General features: G+C 48.4%; 1 protein-coding gene across 5 annotated transcripts in view; it reads left to right on the forward strand.

The window, feature by feature from the left end:
- vezt (vezatin, adherens junctions transmembrane protein) overlaps window positions 1-13,364 on the forward strand; it is a 187,500-nt gene that overhangs the window by 121,607 nt on the left and 52,529 nt on the right. The window contains exon 1 of one of the 5 annotated variants that reach the window (XM_072471892.1): window positions 1,149-1,351. The exons of the other annotated variants lie outside the window; for them this stretch is intronic. Within the exon in view, the coding sequence (XP_072327993.1) occupies window positions 1,311-1,351 (41 nt within the window). The 5' untranslated portion in view covers window positions 1,149-1,310. Of the gene's footprint in view, window positions 1-1,148; window positions 1,352-13,364 lie in introns of those variants that run through there. 5 annotated transcript variants of the gene reach the window in all.

The following is a 13,364-nucleotide window of genomic DNA, read 5'->3' on the forward strand; positions in this document are numbered from 1 at the left end:
TCAAATATCCATAAAGATAAAGTTTTTGCAAGTACAAATGATGTGTTCCATCTGGGGTAGGCACTAATTTGAGTAACACACCTGAGATGTTTCAACCACTTAAGAGTATCTGAGGTGATTTCCTACTGCTTTCCTCTGAGTTTTTTGCCTTCCAGGTGGACTGTAACTAAAGTTAAAGAGCCACACCTACCCTTAACAATTGGGAGCTTTCCACACCCACCAGATACAACTACGAGCTTTGCTGGATAATTACCCCAGTATTTGGGGCTGTGCTCTGCTCTCTATTTACCTGAGCATTTCTAACTGCCTGTTAGAAAGAAATGTGGGGCAGGATTCTCCGACCCTCCAAGCCGGAATCGCGCCCGACGAGGGGGCGGAGAATAGCAGTTCAAGCCGGAAATCCAGCGCGACGGCGCTTCCGCGAACCTGCCAGTCGCGTGCGCGCGGTCGAGGCTGCGGCGGTCAAGGGCCGCTGAAAGAGGCCCCCGCGCCGATTCTCTGCGGGCGACCGGCCGAACTCCCGCCGGCGTGGTTCACATCTGGTACCACCCGGCGGGAGCTTGGACCCGCAGTGGCGGTCCTGATGGGGGGGCGGGGGGAATCTGACTCCGGGAGGGGTGGGGCCTCAGCGATGGCCAAGCAGCGATCGGGAGCCACTCATCACGATCGGGGGGGGGACCTACCTTTCTCTGTGCGGGCCCGCTATGTGGGTCCGCCATGTAGGCAGCGCCCGTGCCGAAGTGGGCCGCCGCGCGGCCAAGCGGTCTGGACAGCAGAGCCCCGCCGGCAGCCAGAGCTGCGGGATGCACACCGGGGCCCTGCTAGCCCCCTGGAAAACGGGGAATCACCCCGGACTTTCGAGGAAAAAGTCCGGAGTGATTCTCGCCTGTTTTCCGGCGGGCGTGGGGACTTAGTCCCCAAAATGGAGAATCCCGCACCTGGGATGTGTTCTGATTTTTGTTCAATGTTTTCAGTTTCATGGAAACCTAGTGTTTTGCGTTTCTGCTCCCAAACGTCTCTAGTGCTGTAGAAGGATCTACACTTGTCCCAGAATAATCCCATTAGTGGGAGCTGTCACTTTGTACCAGCCTGGCAGCCAAATCATGTCAAGGATCAAAAATAAATTTATCTCTGTGGGACTTTTAGCTAACGAAGAGGTGTGCGGCGGCTGAGGAAATGTATTCAGAACTACCTGGAAGTCAACGACACGGGAAGTTTCGGCAGCGGTGGTCTGAGAGGCATTGAAGGCGGTGGTAAGAGAGGAGCTGATCTCGATACGGGCCCACAGGGAGAAGGTGGACAGAGCAGAGATGGACCGACTGATAAAGGAGATACTACAGGTCGACAGGAGGTATGCGGAGACCCCAGAGGCAGGGCTTTTAAGGGAACAGCGGAGGCTACAAGCGGAGTTTGGCTTCTTAACACCAAGGAGGGCGGTAGAGCAGCTGAGAAAGGCAAGAGGGGCGATTTATGAGCATGGAGAGAAGGCAAGCAGAATGCTTGCACAGCAGCTTAGAAAGAGGGGGGCAGCCAGGGAGATAGGGAAAGTAAAGGATGGGGACGGGAGCCTGTTTGGAGACTCAGCAGGGGTGAATAAGGTGTTTAAGGAGTTTTATAGTAGGCTGTATGGGCCGGAACCCCCAGCTGGGCCGGAGGGGATGAGGAACTTCCTAGGGATGCTGAATTTCCCGAAAGTGGACAGGGAGCTGGTAGAAGGGCTGGGGGCCCCGATCAGGATGGAAGAGATAAGGGAGGGTCTGAAGGCCATGTAGTCGAGTAAAGCCCCGGGGCCGGACGGGTACCCAGTGGAGTTCTATAAAATATTCTCATGGATTTTGGGGCCGCTGTTGATGAGGACATTCAATGAGGCAAGGGGTGTTTCCCCCGACGATGTCACAGGCCACAATTTCGCAGATCCTGAAGCGGGCCAAGGACCCGGAGCTGTGTGAGTCCTACAGGCCGATATCCCTATTGAATGTGGACGCCAAACTGCTGGCCACACTTTTGTCCTCTAGGATTGAGGACTGTGCGCCGGAAGTTATTGGGGAGGACCAGACGGGGTTTGTTAATGCAAGGCAGTTGATGGCCAACGTAAGAAGTTGTTAAACGTGATCATGGGAGCATCGGTCTGGTCTCCAATCTGTAATAATCACCGGTTTGCCCCGGGAAGGATGAAAAGGGGGTTTCGGCGATGGCAGAGAGCAGGGATTGAGCGGATGGGAGATATGTTTGTAGAGGGGAGCTTTCCTAGCCTGAGGGAGCTGCAGGAGAAATTTGGATTGGCGAGAGGAAATGAGTTTAGGTACCTGCAGGTGCAGGACTTCCTACGTAGGCAGGTTTCAACCTTCCCGCTCCTACCACCAAGGGGGATACAGGGCAGGGTAGTTTCCAGAGTGTGGGTAGGAGGAGGGAAGGACTCTGACATCTACAGGGAACTCATGGGGTCAGAGGGGACGCAGACGGAGAAGCTGAAGCGTAAGTGGAAAGAGGAGTTGGGCGGAGAGATAGAGGATGGTCTCTGGGCGGACACGCTGAGTAGAGTCAACACATCCACAACATGTGCCAGTCTCAGCCTGATACAGTTTAAGGTTGTTCACCGGGCTCACATGACAGTGGCCCGGATGAGCAGGTTCTTTGGCGTAGAGGATAGGTGTGCAAGGTGTGCGGGAGGACCAGCGAAGCATGTCCACATGTTCTGGACATGCCCAAAGCTTGGGGGATTCTGGCAGGAATTTGCAGATGTTATGTCCACGGTGTTTAAAACAAGGGTGGCACCGAGTCCAGAGGTGGCGATTTTTAGGGTGTCGGAGGATCTGGAATCCAGGAGGAGAAAGCGGCAGACGTTCTGGCTTTTGCTTCACTGGTAGCCCGCAGACGGATATTATTAGCTTGGAGGGACTCAAAGCCCCCAAAGTCGGAGACCTGGCTATCTGACATGGCTAGCTTTCGCTGTTTGGAGAAAATCAAGTTCGCCTTGAGAGGGTCAATGTTAGGGTTCGCCCGGAGGTGGCAACCGTTCATCGACTTCTTTGCGGAAAATTAATTGTCAGCAGGAGAGGGGGGGGATTAGCTTAGTTTAGTGTAGGGGGTTAATAAAGGTGGGACCTGTAAGGGAGGAAGACGGCTTTTGCACTATGTTACTAAACTCATGTACACTGTTTATTTTGTTGTTGTTGTAAAACCAAAAATACCTCAATAAAATGTTTATTAAAAAAAAAATTTTTTTTTAACATTTATCTCCTGAAATAATTATTTCTCTCTTCTAAATCCAGAGATTGTGCCTTTTTGAGATTGTCTTCATCTAGTATTTCCTCTCCTTTTCAAATATTTGTTTTCTCAATATTGTTACCTATATTTTGAATGAATGAAGAATGCCAGCTGAATAGGAAACCACGGGGGCGATTGTGTGCCCATTTTAGCCATCAGCGAGAACAGCAACGCGGACGCAAGATATTAAGAGAGAAGGGAAGCACTATTCTCGCCAGCGCGATAGTGTTTCCCGACTTCCCACGCCTTTCACCGATGATGTAACAAGGTTTCCGCCCATAAAGGGCGATGTCCTCATTGTAATACATTTCAATGTACTTGCACATAATTAACGAGCCCCCCCCACCATATGATCCCTCTCACTGAATGTTCATATCATGTCGGCGAGATTTACAACAGCTATTTAAAGGCATGAATCAGTCGAGGAAGTCCCCTCAGGCACGCAAAGGCCCTGATGTTGGTGCCGTGGGTGGGGAACACCAATGTATGGGAGGGGGTCCTCCATGTTTGCGGGCGGGGTGCTGAGGGCCGCTTACTTTCTGTGCTGATAGGGATGCCCTTTAAAGATGGCAGCCCAATCTCTCTGGAGCCTGCCTTCCTGCTTCTATCATGCCCCGCCCTGCCAGAGTGACAGCATGAACCCTGCCTACGGGGTCCACATGTTCTAAAGTAATGAATGCCTGAAAATCTGGATAAAAACTCGGCTGTGCAACTAGAGAGGTACGCACCGGTTTTCAGTCAGAGCCTGACACTCTGAAGAAATATGGGAGAATTCCGGCCCATATCATTTTAGTTAATGGTTGAAAATCATGGATTAATACTAATCTGTCTGCAGATGGGGTGAAACTGCATTGTCACTTGTACTGTGAGGAAAAGGAGGTTTAAATGTCCATTCTGTCCTTCAGATCAGATGTTAACCTGAAGTCACATCCCCATTTCCAGTGATTCATGTTAAGGTTGAAGATCACTTGGCACTATTTGTTGAAGAGGGGGCAGTTATTTCATTTTCCTTGCAATTCATGCTGCTCAGCTCCACCTCTAATTCCACCTCTGGGCCTGCCACCATCATGGTCCCGGGTTTAATTTTGAATTTGATAAACTTTCTTTTGCATATCTGTTTCCCATCACCATGGGCAACTCTGCGACCATCACCAGGCACCCATTCTCGCTTGTGTTCACCACTTGGTGCTGCCGACGCCCCGACTCACAACTTTGAATGGTACATATTTTGCCTCCACCCTATTCTGAATGGTGCCTCCCTCCCAGTCCTACTCTGAATGGTGTTCCATTGCCTTAGGTTCAGAAGGGAGTGTTACTTCTATCTTGTTTCAGACTTCTAGAATCTGCCACTATGCATTTTTTATTTGCACTATTTATTTCCTGCCCCTTTTACCACTCCTCCCCTAGACTTTTGCAAAATAAAATTCCATTCATCGGCAGTTCTCTCAGGCTTTAACCTAATGGCCATTCTTCATGTATGAGCTTAGATGGAAACCATTGGGAGGTTATGTAACCTTGGGAGATATAGCACCTAAAGCTGACCCTGTTCTCGGCCCATGTCCTAACATGTGCAGTTTGCAATGGGTCACCTGATAGCTGTCAGGGCTAGTAAATTGAGGCTGAATTTACTTTTTCTCCCTTCGTTGTTTAGGGATATTTAAGACCAATTGTAGCACCATTACTGCTGCCCTAACTGTGACCAGCCAATTCACTGTAGGATAAGAATCAGACTTTGGACCTTCTGGCTGGCGTGGTTTAGTACTAGGCCATGAGGGAAGTAAATTGCATAGAATCTACATAACAGAAACAGGCCATTCGGTCCAACTTCTCTCTGCTGGTGTTCATTACTCTAAACTAGTATTGACCAACTCCAGTTACCTCATATATCCCACTCCCTCACAAGTGCATCAGAGCACCCCTTAAATATATCAGTGCCACCTGCTTCAACAACTTCATATGACTCCAGTCTGTGGAAAGAAATTCCTCCTAAATTCTTTATTTGACTTATTGGTGATTATCTTGTACTTCTGTCCCTTTGTTCTGAAGTGCAAACGTTATTTGCCTGTGTGCTGATGTTTATTGTTTCAATATTCTGGATTGTCCAGAATACAGACTGCTGCATGTGCTAAGTGCAATATTTAAAATGTGGAGCAAATTGCTGAAAAGTAAAGTTTGTAAGTTTCTAAAATTAATTTTGGCAAATTAATCGAAATAAGGTTCGACAGAGATACCCGATGAGCGAATACTTTTGAAATGCGTTATTACCAGAGAACAATCTGGGAGCTGAGCGGCTTCAATTAAAAGCACCCATTCATGTTAAATGTTGCTGTCTGTGTGAGAGACATCAACCGATGAGATTGTACAGTATGTGAGGATAAATTTCCAAACCTCTTCATTGTGATATCTCTAGAATCATGGAATTCAAAAGAATTTACACACAAGAAAAAGGCTAATAGTTCTGTGCTGGTGCTAGCTCCACATTTAGCCATCTACACAAACCCCAAATTCCCCTGCTCTTTCACTGTAACTTTTCTTATTCAAGTGGTTACTTTCTTCCCGAGGGGACCGGTAGTCACGTGTGTTGTATACTGCTTGTATTGTAATGCATGTAAAAGTTTAGTCTAATCTTCCCCCTTTAGGAACATAAGAAATCGGAGCAGGAGCAATCCATTCGGCCCATCAAGCCTGCTCTGCCATTCAGTACGAACATGGCTGATCTTGGACTTCAACTCCATGCTCGCACCCACTGCCCATATCCCTTAATTCCCTGAGAGACCAAAAATCTGTCTAACCCAGCCTTAAATATATTTAAGAATGGAGCACCACTATCCTCTGGGGACCCTTTGAGCCTTTGAGTGAAGTAATTTATCATTATCTCAGTCCTAAATAATCGGTCCCTCATCCTGAAACTGTGTACCAACTCCTCCCCCCCCCCCCCCCCCCCCCCCAATTGTTTTAGATTCCCGACAAATGGAAACAACCTCTGTGTCCACCCTATCAAGTCTCTTCAGAGTTTTGTAGCTTTCAGTGAATCGCCCCTCATTCTTCTAAATTCCATAGAATTCCTACAGTACAGATGGAGGCCACCCAGCCCATCAAGTCTGCACTGACCCTCTGAAAGAGCACTTCACCTAGGCCCACTTCCCCACCCCATCCCCATAACCCCACCCAACCTTTGGGCACCAAGGTGCAATTTATCATGCCCTATCCACCTAAACTGCACATCTTTGGACCGTGGGAGGAAACCCATGCAGACACAGGGAGAAGGTGCAGACTCCACATGGACAGTCACCCAAGATCAGAATCAAACATGGGTCCCTGGTACTGTGAGGCAGCAGTGCTAACCACTGTGCCGCCATGCCACCCAATATTCAGAAAATATAAGGCCAGTTTAATCAGCGGGAGGTAGTGCCATTGTCACTGGACCGGACATCCAGAGACCCCAGGTAATTTTCTGAGGACTAAGGTTTGAATCCCACCACCAATTCATTAAAAGTCTAAGTTGATTGTTGTAAAAACCCATCCGGTTCACTGTGCCACCCTCACCTGGTCTGGCCACCTACATGTGTCTCCAAACCCACAGCAATGCGGTTGACTTGTAAATACCCCCAAATGGCCTATCAAGGCACTCGGTAAAGGGCAGTTAGGGATTGACAATAAATGTTGGCTTTTTTTTAAAACTCTCATCATAGGACAATTCCTCATCCCAGAGATCAATCTAGTCAACGTTCACTGTACCGCTCCAATGCAATTCTTTCTTAAATGTGAAGACCAAAACTGTGCACAGCACTTCAAATGCAGTCTCACCAACACCCTGTACACCTGTAGCAAGACTTGTTTGTTCTTGTCCTTCAATCTCCTTGCAATAAAGGCCAATGTGCCATATGCCTTTCTAATTGCTTGCTGCACCCGCATGCGAGCTTTCTGCATTCCTTGTACAAACATACCGAAATTTCTTTGAATATCAACATTCACAAATTTCTCACCTTTAAAACGGCCAAAGTGCATAACTTCGCACTTCCTATAGTGTGTGTGTGTCACAACTTGCCTTTCCACCTAGTTTGGTATCATCAGCAAACTTAGATACATTATCCGCTGTCTCTTCACCTAATCATAAATATAGACTGTAAAAAAACTGAGGTCCCAGCACTATTCACTGCCTGCCAACTTAAAGCCCTATTTTTGCCAACACTGTTTCCTATCCGTTCTCCAATCCTCTATCCTTTCTAATAAATTACCCAACTTCTCAACCCTTATTTTGCCTATTAACCTTTTGCATGGCATCTTATTGAATGCCTGTTGGAAATCCCTGTATACTACATTTACTGGTCTCCGTTTATTTACCTTACTCGTTACATCCTCAAAAAACTTTTACATTTGTCAAACAGATTTCCTTTGAGGGAAATCATGTTGACTTGCTCCTTGAAACAGCTTAGTCAACTAAGGGCAGCACGGTAGCATTGTGGATAGCACAATTGCTTCACAGCTCCAGGGTCCCAGGTTCGATTCCCGGCTTGGGTCACTGTCTGTGCGGAGTCTGCACATTCTCCCCGTGTGTGCGTGGGTTTCCTCCGGGTGCTCCGGTTTCCTCCCACAGTCCAAAGATGTGCGGGTTAGGTGGATTGGCCATGCTAAATTGCCCATAGTGTCCAAAATTGCCCTGAGTTTGGGTGGGGTTACTGGATTGTGGGGATAGGGTGGAGGTGACCTTGGGTAGGGTGCTCTTTCCAAGAGCCGGTACAGACTCGATGGGCTGAATGGCCTTCTTCTGCACTGTAAATTCTATGAAACTAGTGGAAATAATCTTCTTTATCCCTTTTAAAAATGTTAACATTTCTACTTGACATCTTTTATCGTTTCCTGCTCCAGTGTACCCAGTCTTCTCTGTTCTCATGAGTGGTTATCCTCTTATCCCAGGTATCAATCTGAGGAACCTAGGGTGTACTTATTTCATGACTGCAGTAAGTTGACTTAATCAGGGTTTTGTACGCATGTAGCAACTTCTTGCTTTTGAATGCAATTTCCCAACGATGAACACCATCTTGGGAGCTACCAATTTACCAGAGGACTGGTATAAAGACAAACATCTTCACTCAGAGGGTGGTGAATCTGTGGAATTCTCGACCACAGAAGGCTGTTGGAGGCTGAGTCACTGAATATATTTAGGAAGCAAATAGATAGATTTCTAGACTCTAAAGATGTCAAGGGGTATGGAGATAGGGCGGGGGATATGGTATTGAGATGCAGGATCAGCCAGCATATTGAATGGAGCAACAGGCTCAAAGGGCCGAATGGCTGACTGATCCTATTTTTCCAAGTTTCTATGAACAGGACCAGCCACATAAATATTGACTACAAGAACTAGTCAGAGCCTGGGAATTCTAGCACGACTAACTCTCCTCCTGAGCATTACTGTGGATGTACCTTTTTAAAAATTAATTTATGGGATGTGGGCGTCGCTGGTTAGCCCAGCATTTATTGCCAATCCCTAGATGCCGTTCAGAAGGTGGTGGGGCGTTGCCTGCTGTGTTATTAGGGAGGGAGTTCCAGGGTGTTGTCCCAGCGACAGAGAAGGAACGGCGATATATTTCCAAGTCATGGCGGTGAGTGACTTGAAGGGGAACCTCCAGATGGTGGGGCTTCCAGGCATCTGCTGCTCTTGTCCTTCTAGATGGTAGTGGTCATGGGTTTGGAAGGTGCCGTCTAAGGAACCTTGGTGAGTTACTGCAGTGCATCTTGTAGATGGTACACACGGCTGCCACTGTTTATCGGCGGTGGAGGGTTTGAATGTTTGTGCAAGGGGGAACAATCAAGCAGGCTGCTCTGTCCTTGATGGTGTTGAGTTTCTTCAGTGTTGTTCGAGCTGCACTCAGCCAGGCAAATGGAGGGTATTCCATTTACACTCCTGACTTGTGGCTTGTAGATGGTGGTCAGGCTTTGGGGGGTCATGAGGTGAGTTACTCACTCTGGGATTCCTAGCTTTTGACCTGCCCTGGTAGCCACAGTTTTAATATGGCTAGTTCAGTTTCTGATCAATGGTAACCCCCAGGCTGTTGATTGTGGGGGATTCAGTCATTGAATGTCAAGGGGCGGGGGTTAGATCCTCTCTTGGAGGGATGGTCATTGCTTGGCACTTGTGTGGAGTGAATGTAACTTGCCACTTGCCAGCTGTTGCTCTGTTTACTTGCTATAAATATGCCGGTTAATAAGGTCGCCTTTCTTAATTCTAAGTATGAGTATGCTTTCAGAGTCGCCAGGCATCTCTCGATACCGCCACAAGGTCCAACCCGAATACCGATCAAAGAGCCAATACACCAGTTAGTTAGTTCAAAGTCAATACTACTTTATTTACACACAGTATGATTTACTCATGCACAATAACACTACAGGCTAAACTATATCTATCACTAACATCTATATTTAACTTTGGGTGCCCACCTAGGTCAGAGGAACAATGGCCGTTGTTCGGATCTGAAGCTGTGGGGTTCGAAGAGGTAATAGGAGTACAGCTAAGGTCGTCCGTCTGGTAGCGAGCGTTGAACTTGAAGTTACTTGCTTCTGGTGGTGCTGGTGGAAGGGTCTCTCCGCTTGAGAGCCAAATCCAAGAGAGCAAACCTTTCGCATGGTTCCTTCTTATACTTGGAGGGACTTTGCGCGCTTTTAGGCGGGCCTAAACTTGGTCCCAATTAATTGGGCCACTTCTTGATCATTGTCATCATAGAATCATAGAAATTACAGTGCAGAAAGAGGCCATTCAGCCCATCAAGTCTGCACCGACTCTTTGAAAGAGCACCCTCCCCAAGTCCACACCTCCACCCTATCCCCATAACCCAGTAACTCCACCCAACACTAAGGGCAATTTTAGACACTAAGACAATTTAGCATGGCCAATCCACCTAACCTGCACATCTTTGGACTGTGGGAGGAAACCGGAGCACCCGGAGGAAACCCACGCACACACTGGGAGGATGTGCAGACTCCGCACAGACAGTGACCCACGCCGGGAATCAAACCTGGGACCCTGGAGCTGTGAAGCAATTGTGCTAACCACCATGCTACCGTGCTGCCACGAACTAAGCCAATAAAGGGGCGGGTGCCTTGATGGCTGGGCGTGTCCTAAGTGGCCGTTGGCCTTGCTTTGTTTGTGTCTTCTTGCTGGGGTAGTGGCGCCGGACTATCTGGGACAGTATCGGTTACCTGAGCGCTCGTTCTTTGTTTCCCGGAGATGGGCCATCAATATGTAAATCGACCCAGAGTTTCGGTTCCGTCTGCAGATTGCCTTCCAAATATACATTAAGGCTCTGTGCCTGCTTGTTGCTTTGTATTGTCCATTTTTCCCTATAGGCTCTGCGAGTGTCCATTTTGTATACTGAAAGTGGCCATCCCAGATGGCTACACAGCCCAAGCCTGGATATTGTCCAGGTCTTGCTGCATTTGGACATGGACTGCTTAATTACCTGAGGAGTTGCAAATGGTGCTGAACTTTTTGCAGTTATCCGCAAACAACCCCACTTCTGACCTTATGATGGAAGTGAGGTCATTGATGAAGCAGCTGAAGATGGTTGGGCAGAGGACACTACACTGAGGAATTCCTACACCACGTCGGCTGCAGTGGTTCAAGAAGGCAGCTCACCACCACCTTCTCAAGGGCAGTTATGGATGGGCAATAAATGCCGGACTAACCTGCGACACCCGCATCCCATGAAATCATTTTTTTTTAAATAAATACTTTATTGAAAATGTTTGGTCAACCAACACAGTACATTGTGCATCCTTTACACAATATTATAACAACACAAATAACAATGACCTATTTTATAAACAAAAAATGAATAAATAATAAATAACAAAAATGAAAACTAACCCTAATTGGCAACTGCCTTATCACAAGTAACACTCTCCAAAAATATAATTTAACAGTCCAATATATAATTATCTGTAGCAACGACCTATACATATTATACAGTATATATTAACAACCCTGAGACTCCTTTTGGCTCCTCCTTCCCCCCCCCCCCCCCAGATCCTGGGCTGCTGCTGCTGCCTTCTTTTTTCCATTCCATCTATCTTTCTGCGAGGTATTCGACGAACGGTTGCCACCGCCTGGTGAACCCTTGAGCCGACCCCCTTAGGACGAACTTAATCCGCTCTAGCTTTATAAACCCCGCCATGTCATTTATCCAGGTCTCCACCCCCGGGGGCTTGGCTTCTTTCCACATTAGCAATATCCTGCGCCGGGCTACTAGGGACGCAAAGGCCAAGACATCGGCCTCTCTCGCCTCCTGCACTCCCGGCTCTTGTGCAACCCCAAATATAGCCAACCCCCAGCTTGGTTCGACCCGGACCCCCACTACTTTTGAAAGCACCTTTGTCACCCCCATCCAAAACCCCTGTAGTGCCGGGCATGACCAAAACATATGGGTATGATTCGCTGGGCTTCTCGAGCACCTCGCATACCTATCCTCCACCCCAAAAAATTTACTGAGCCGTGCTCCAGTCATATGCGCCCTGTGTAATACCTTAAACTGAATCAGGCTTAGCCTGGCACACGAGGACGACGAGTTTACCCTGCTTAGGGCATCTGCCCACAGCCCCTCCTCGATCTCCTCCCCCAGCTCTTCTTCCCATTTCCCTTTTAGTTCATCTACCATAGTCTCCCCTTCGTCCCTCATTTCCCTATATATATCTGACACCTTACCATCCCCCACCCATGTCTTTGAGATCACTCTGTCCTGCACCTCTTGTGTCGGGAGCTGCGGGAATTCCCTCACCTGTTGCCTCGCAAAAGCCCTCAGTTGCATATACCTGAATGCATTCCCTTGGGGCAACCCATATTTCTCGGTCAGCGCTCCCAGACTCGCGAACTTCCCATCCACAAACAGATCTTTCAGTTGCGTTATTCCTGCTCTTTGCCACATTCCATATCCCCCATCCATTCCCCCCGGGGCAAACCTATGGTTGTTTCTTATCGGGGACCCCCCCAAGGCTCCAGTCTTTCCCCTATGCCGTCTCCACTGTCCCCAAATCTTCAGTGTAGCCACCACCACCGGGCTTGTGGTGTAGTTCCTCAGTGAGAACGGCAATGGGGCTGTCACCATAGCCTGTAGGCTAGTCCCCCTACAGGACGCCCTCTCTAATCTCTTCCACGCCGCTCCCTCCTCCTCTCCCATCCACTTACTCACCATTGAAATATTAGCGGCCCAATAATACTCACTTAGGCTCGGTAGTGCCAGCCCCCCCCCTATCCCTGCTACGCTGTAAGAATCCCTTCCTCACTCTCGGGGTCTTCCCGGCCCACACAAAACCCATGATGCTCTTTTCAATCCTTTTGAAAAAAGCCTTCGTGATCACCACCGGGAGGCACTGAAACACAAAGAGGAATCTCGGGAGGACCACCATCTTAACCGCCTGCACCCTCCCTGCCAGTGACAGGGATACCATATCCCATCTCTTGAAATCCTCCTCCATTTGTTCCACCAACCGTGTTAAATTTAACCTATGCAATGTGCCCCAATTCTTGGCTATCTGGATCCCCAGGTAACGAAAGTCCCTTGTTACCTTCCTCAACGGTAGGTCCTCTATTTCTCTACTCTGCTCCCCTGGATGCACCACAAACAACTCACTTTTCCCCATGTTCAATTAATACCCTGAAAAACCCCCAAACTCCCCAAGTATCCGCATTATTTCTGGCATCCCCTCCGCCGGGTCTGCCACGTATAGTAGCAAATCGTCCGCATACAAAGATACCTGGTGTTCTTCTCCTCCTCTAAATACTCCCCTCCACTTCTTGGAACCCCTCAACGCTATCGCCAGGGGCTCAATCGCCAGTGCAAACAATAATGGGGACAGAGGGCATCCCTGCCTTGTCCCTCTATGGAGCCGAAAATATGCAGATCCCCGTCCATTCGTGACCACGCTCGCCATTGGGGCCCTATACAACAGCTGCACCCATCTAACATACCCCTCTCCAAAACCAAATCTCCTCAACACCTCCCACAAATAATCCCACTCCACTCTATCAAATGCTTTCTCGGCATCCATTGCCACTACTATCTCCGTTTCCCCCTCTGGTGGGGCCATCATCATTACCCCTAACA

Source organism: Scyliorhinus torazame, chromosome 13 (genome assembly GCF_047496885.1).
Source record: "Scyliorhinus torazame isolate Kashiwa2021f chromosome 13, sScyTor2.1, whole genome shotgun sequence".
NCBI lineage: Eukaryota > Metazoa > Chordata > Chondrichthyes > Carcharhiniformes > Scyliorhinidae > Scyliorhinus > Scyliorhinus torazame.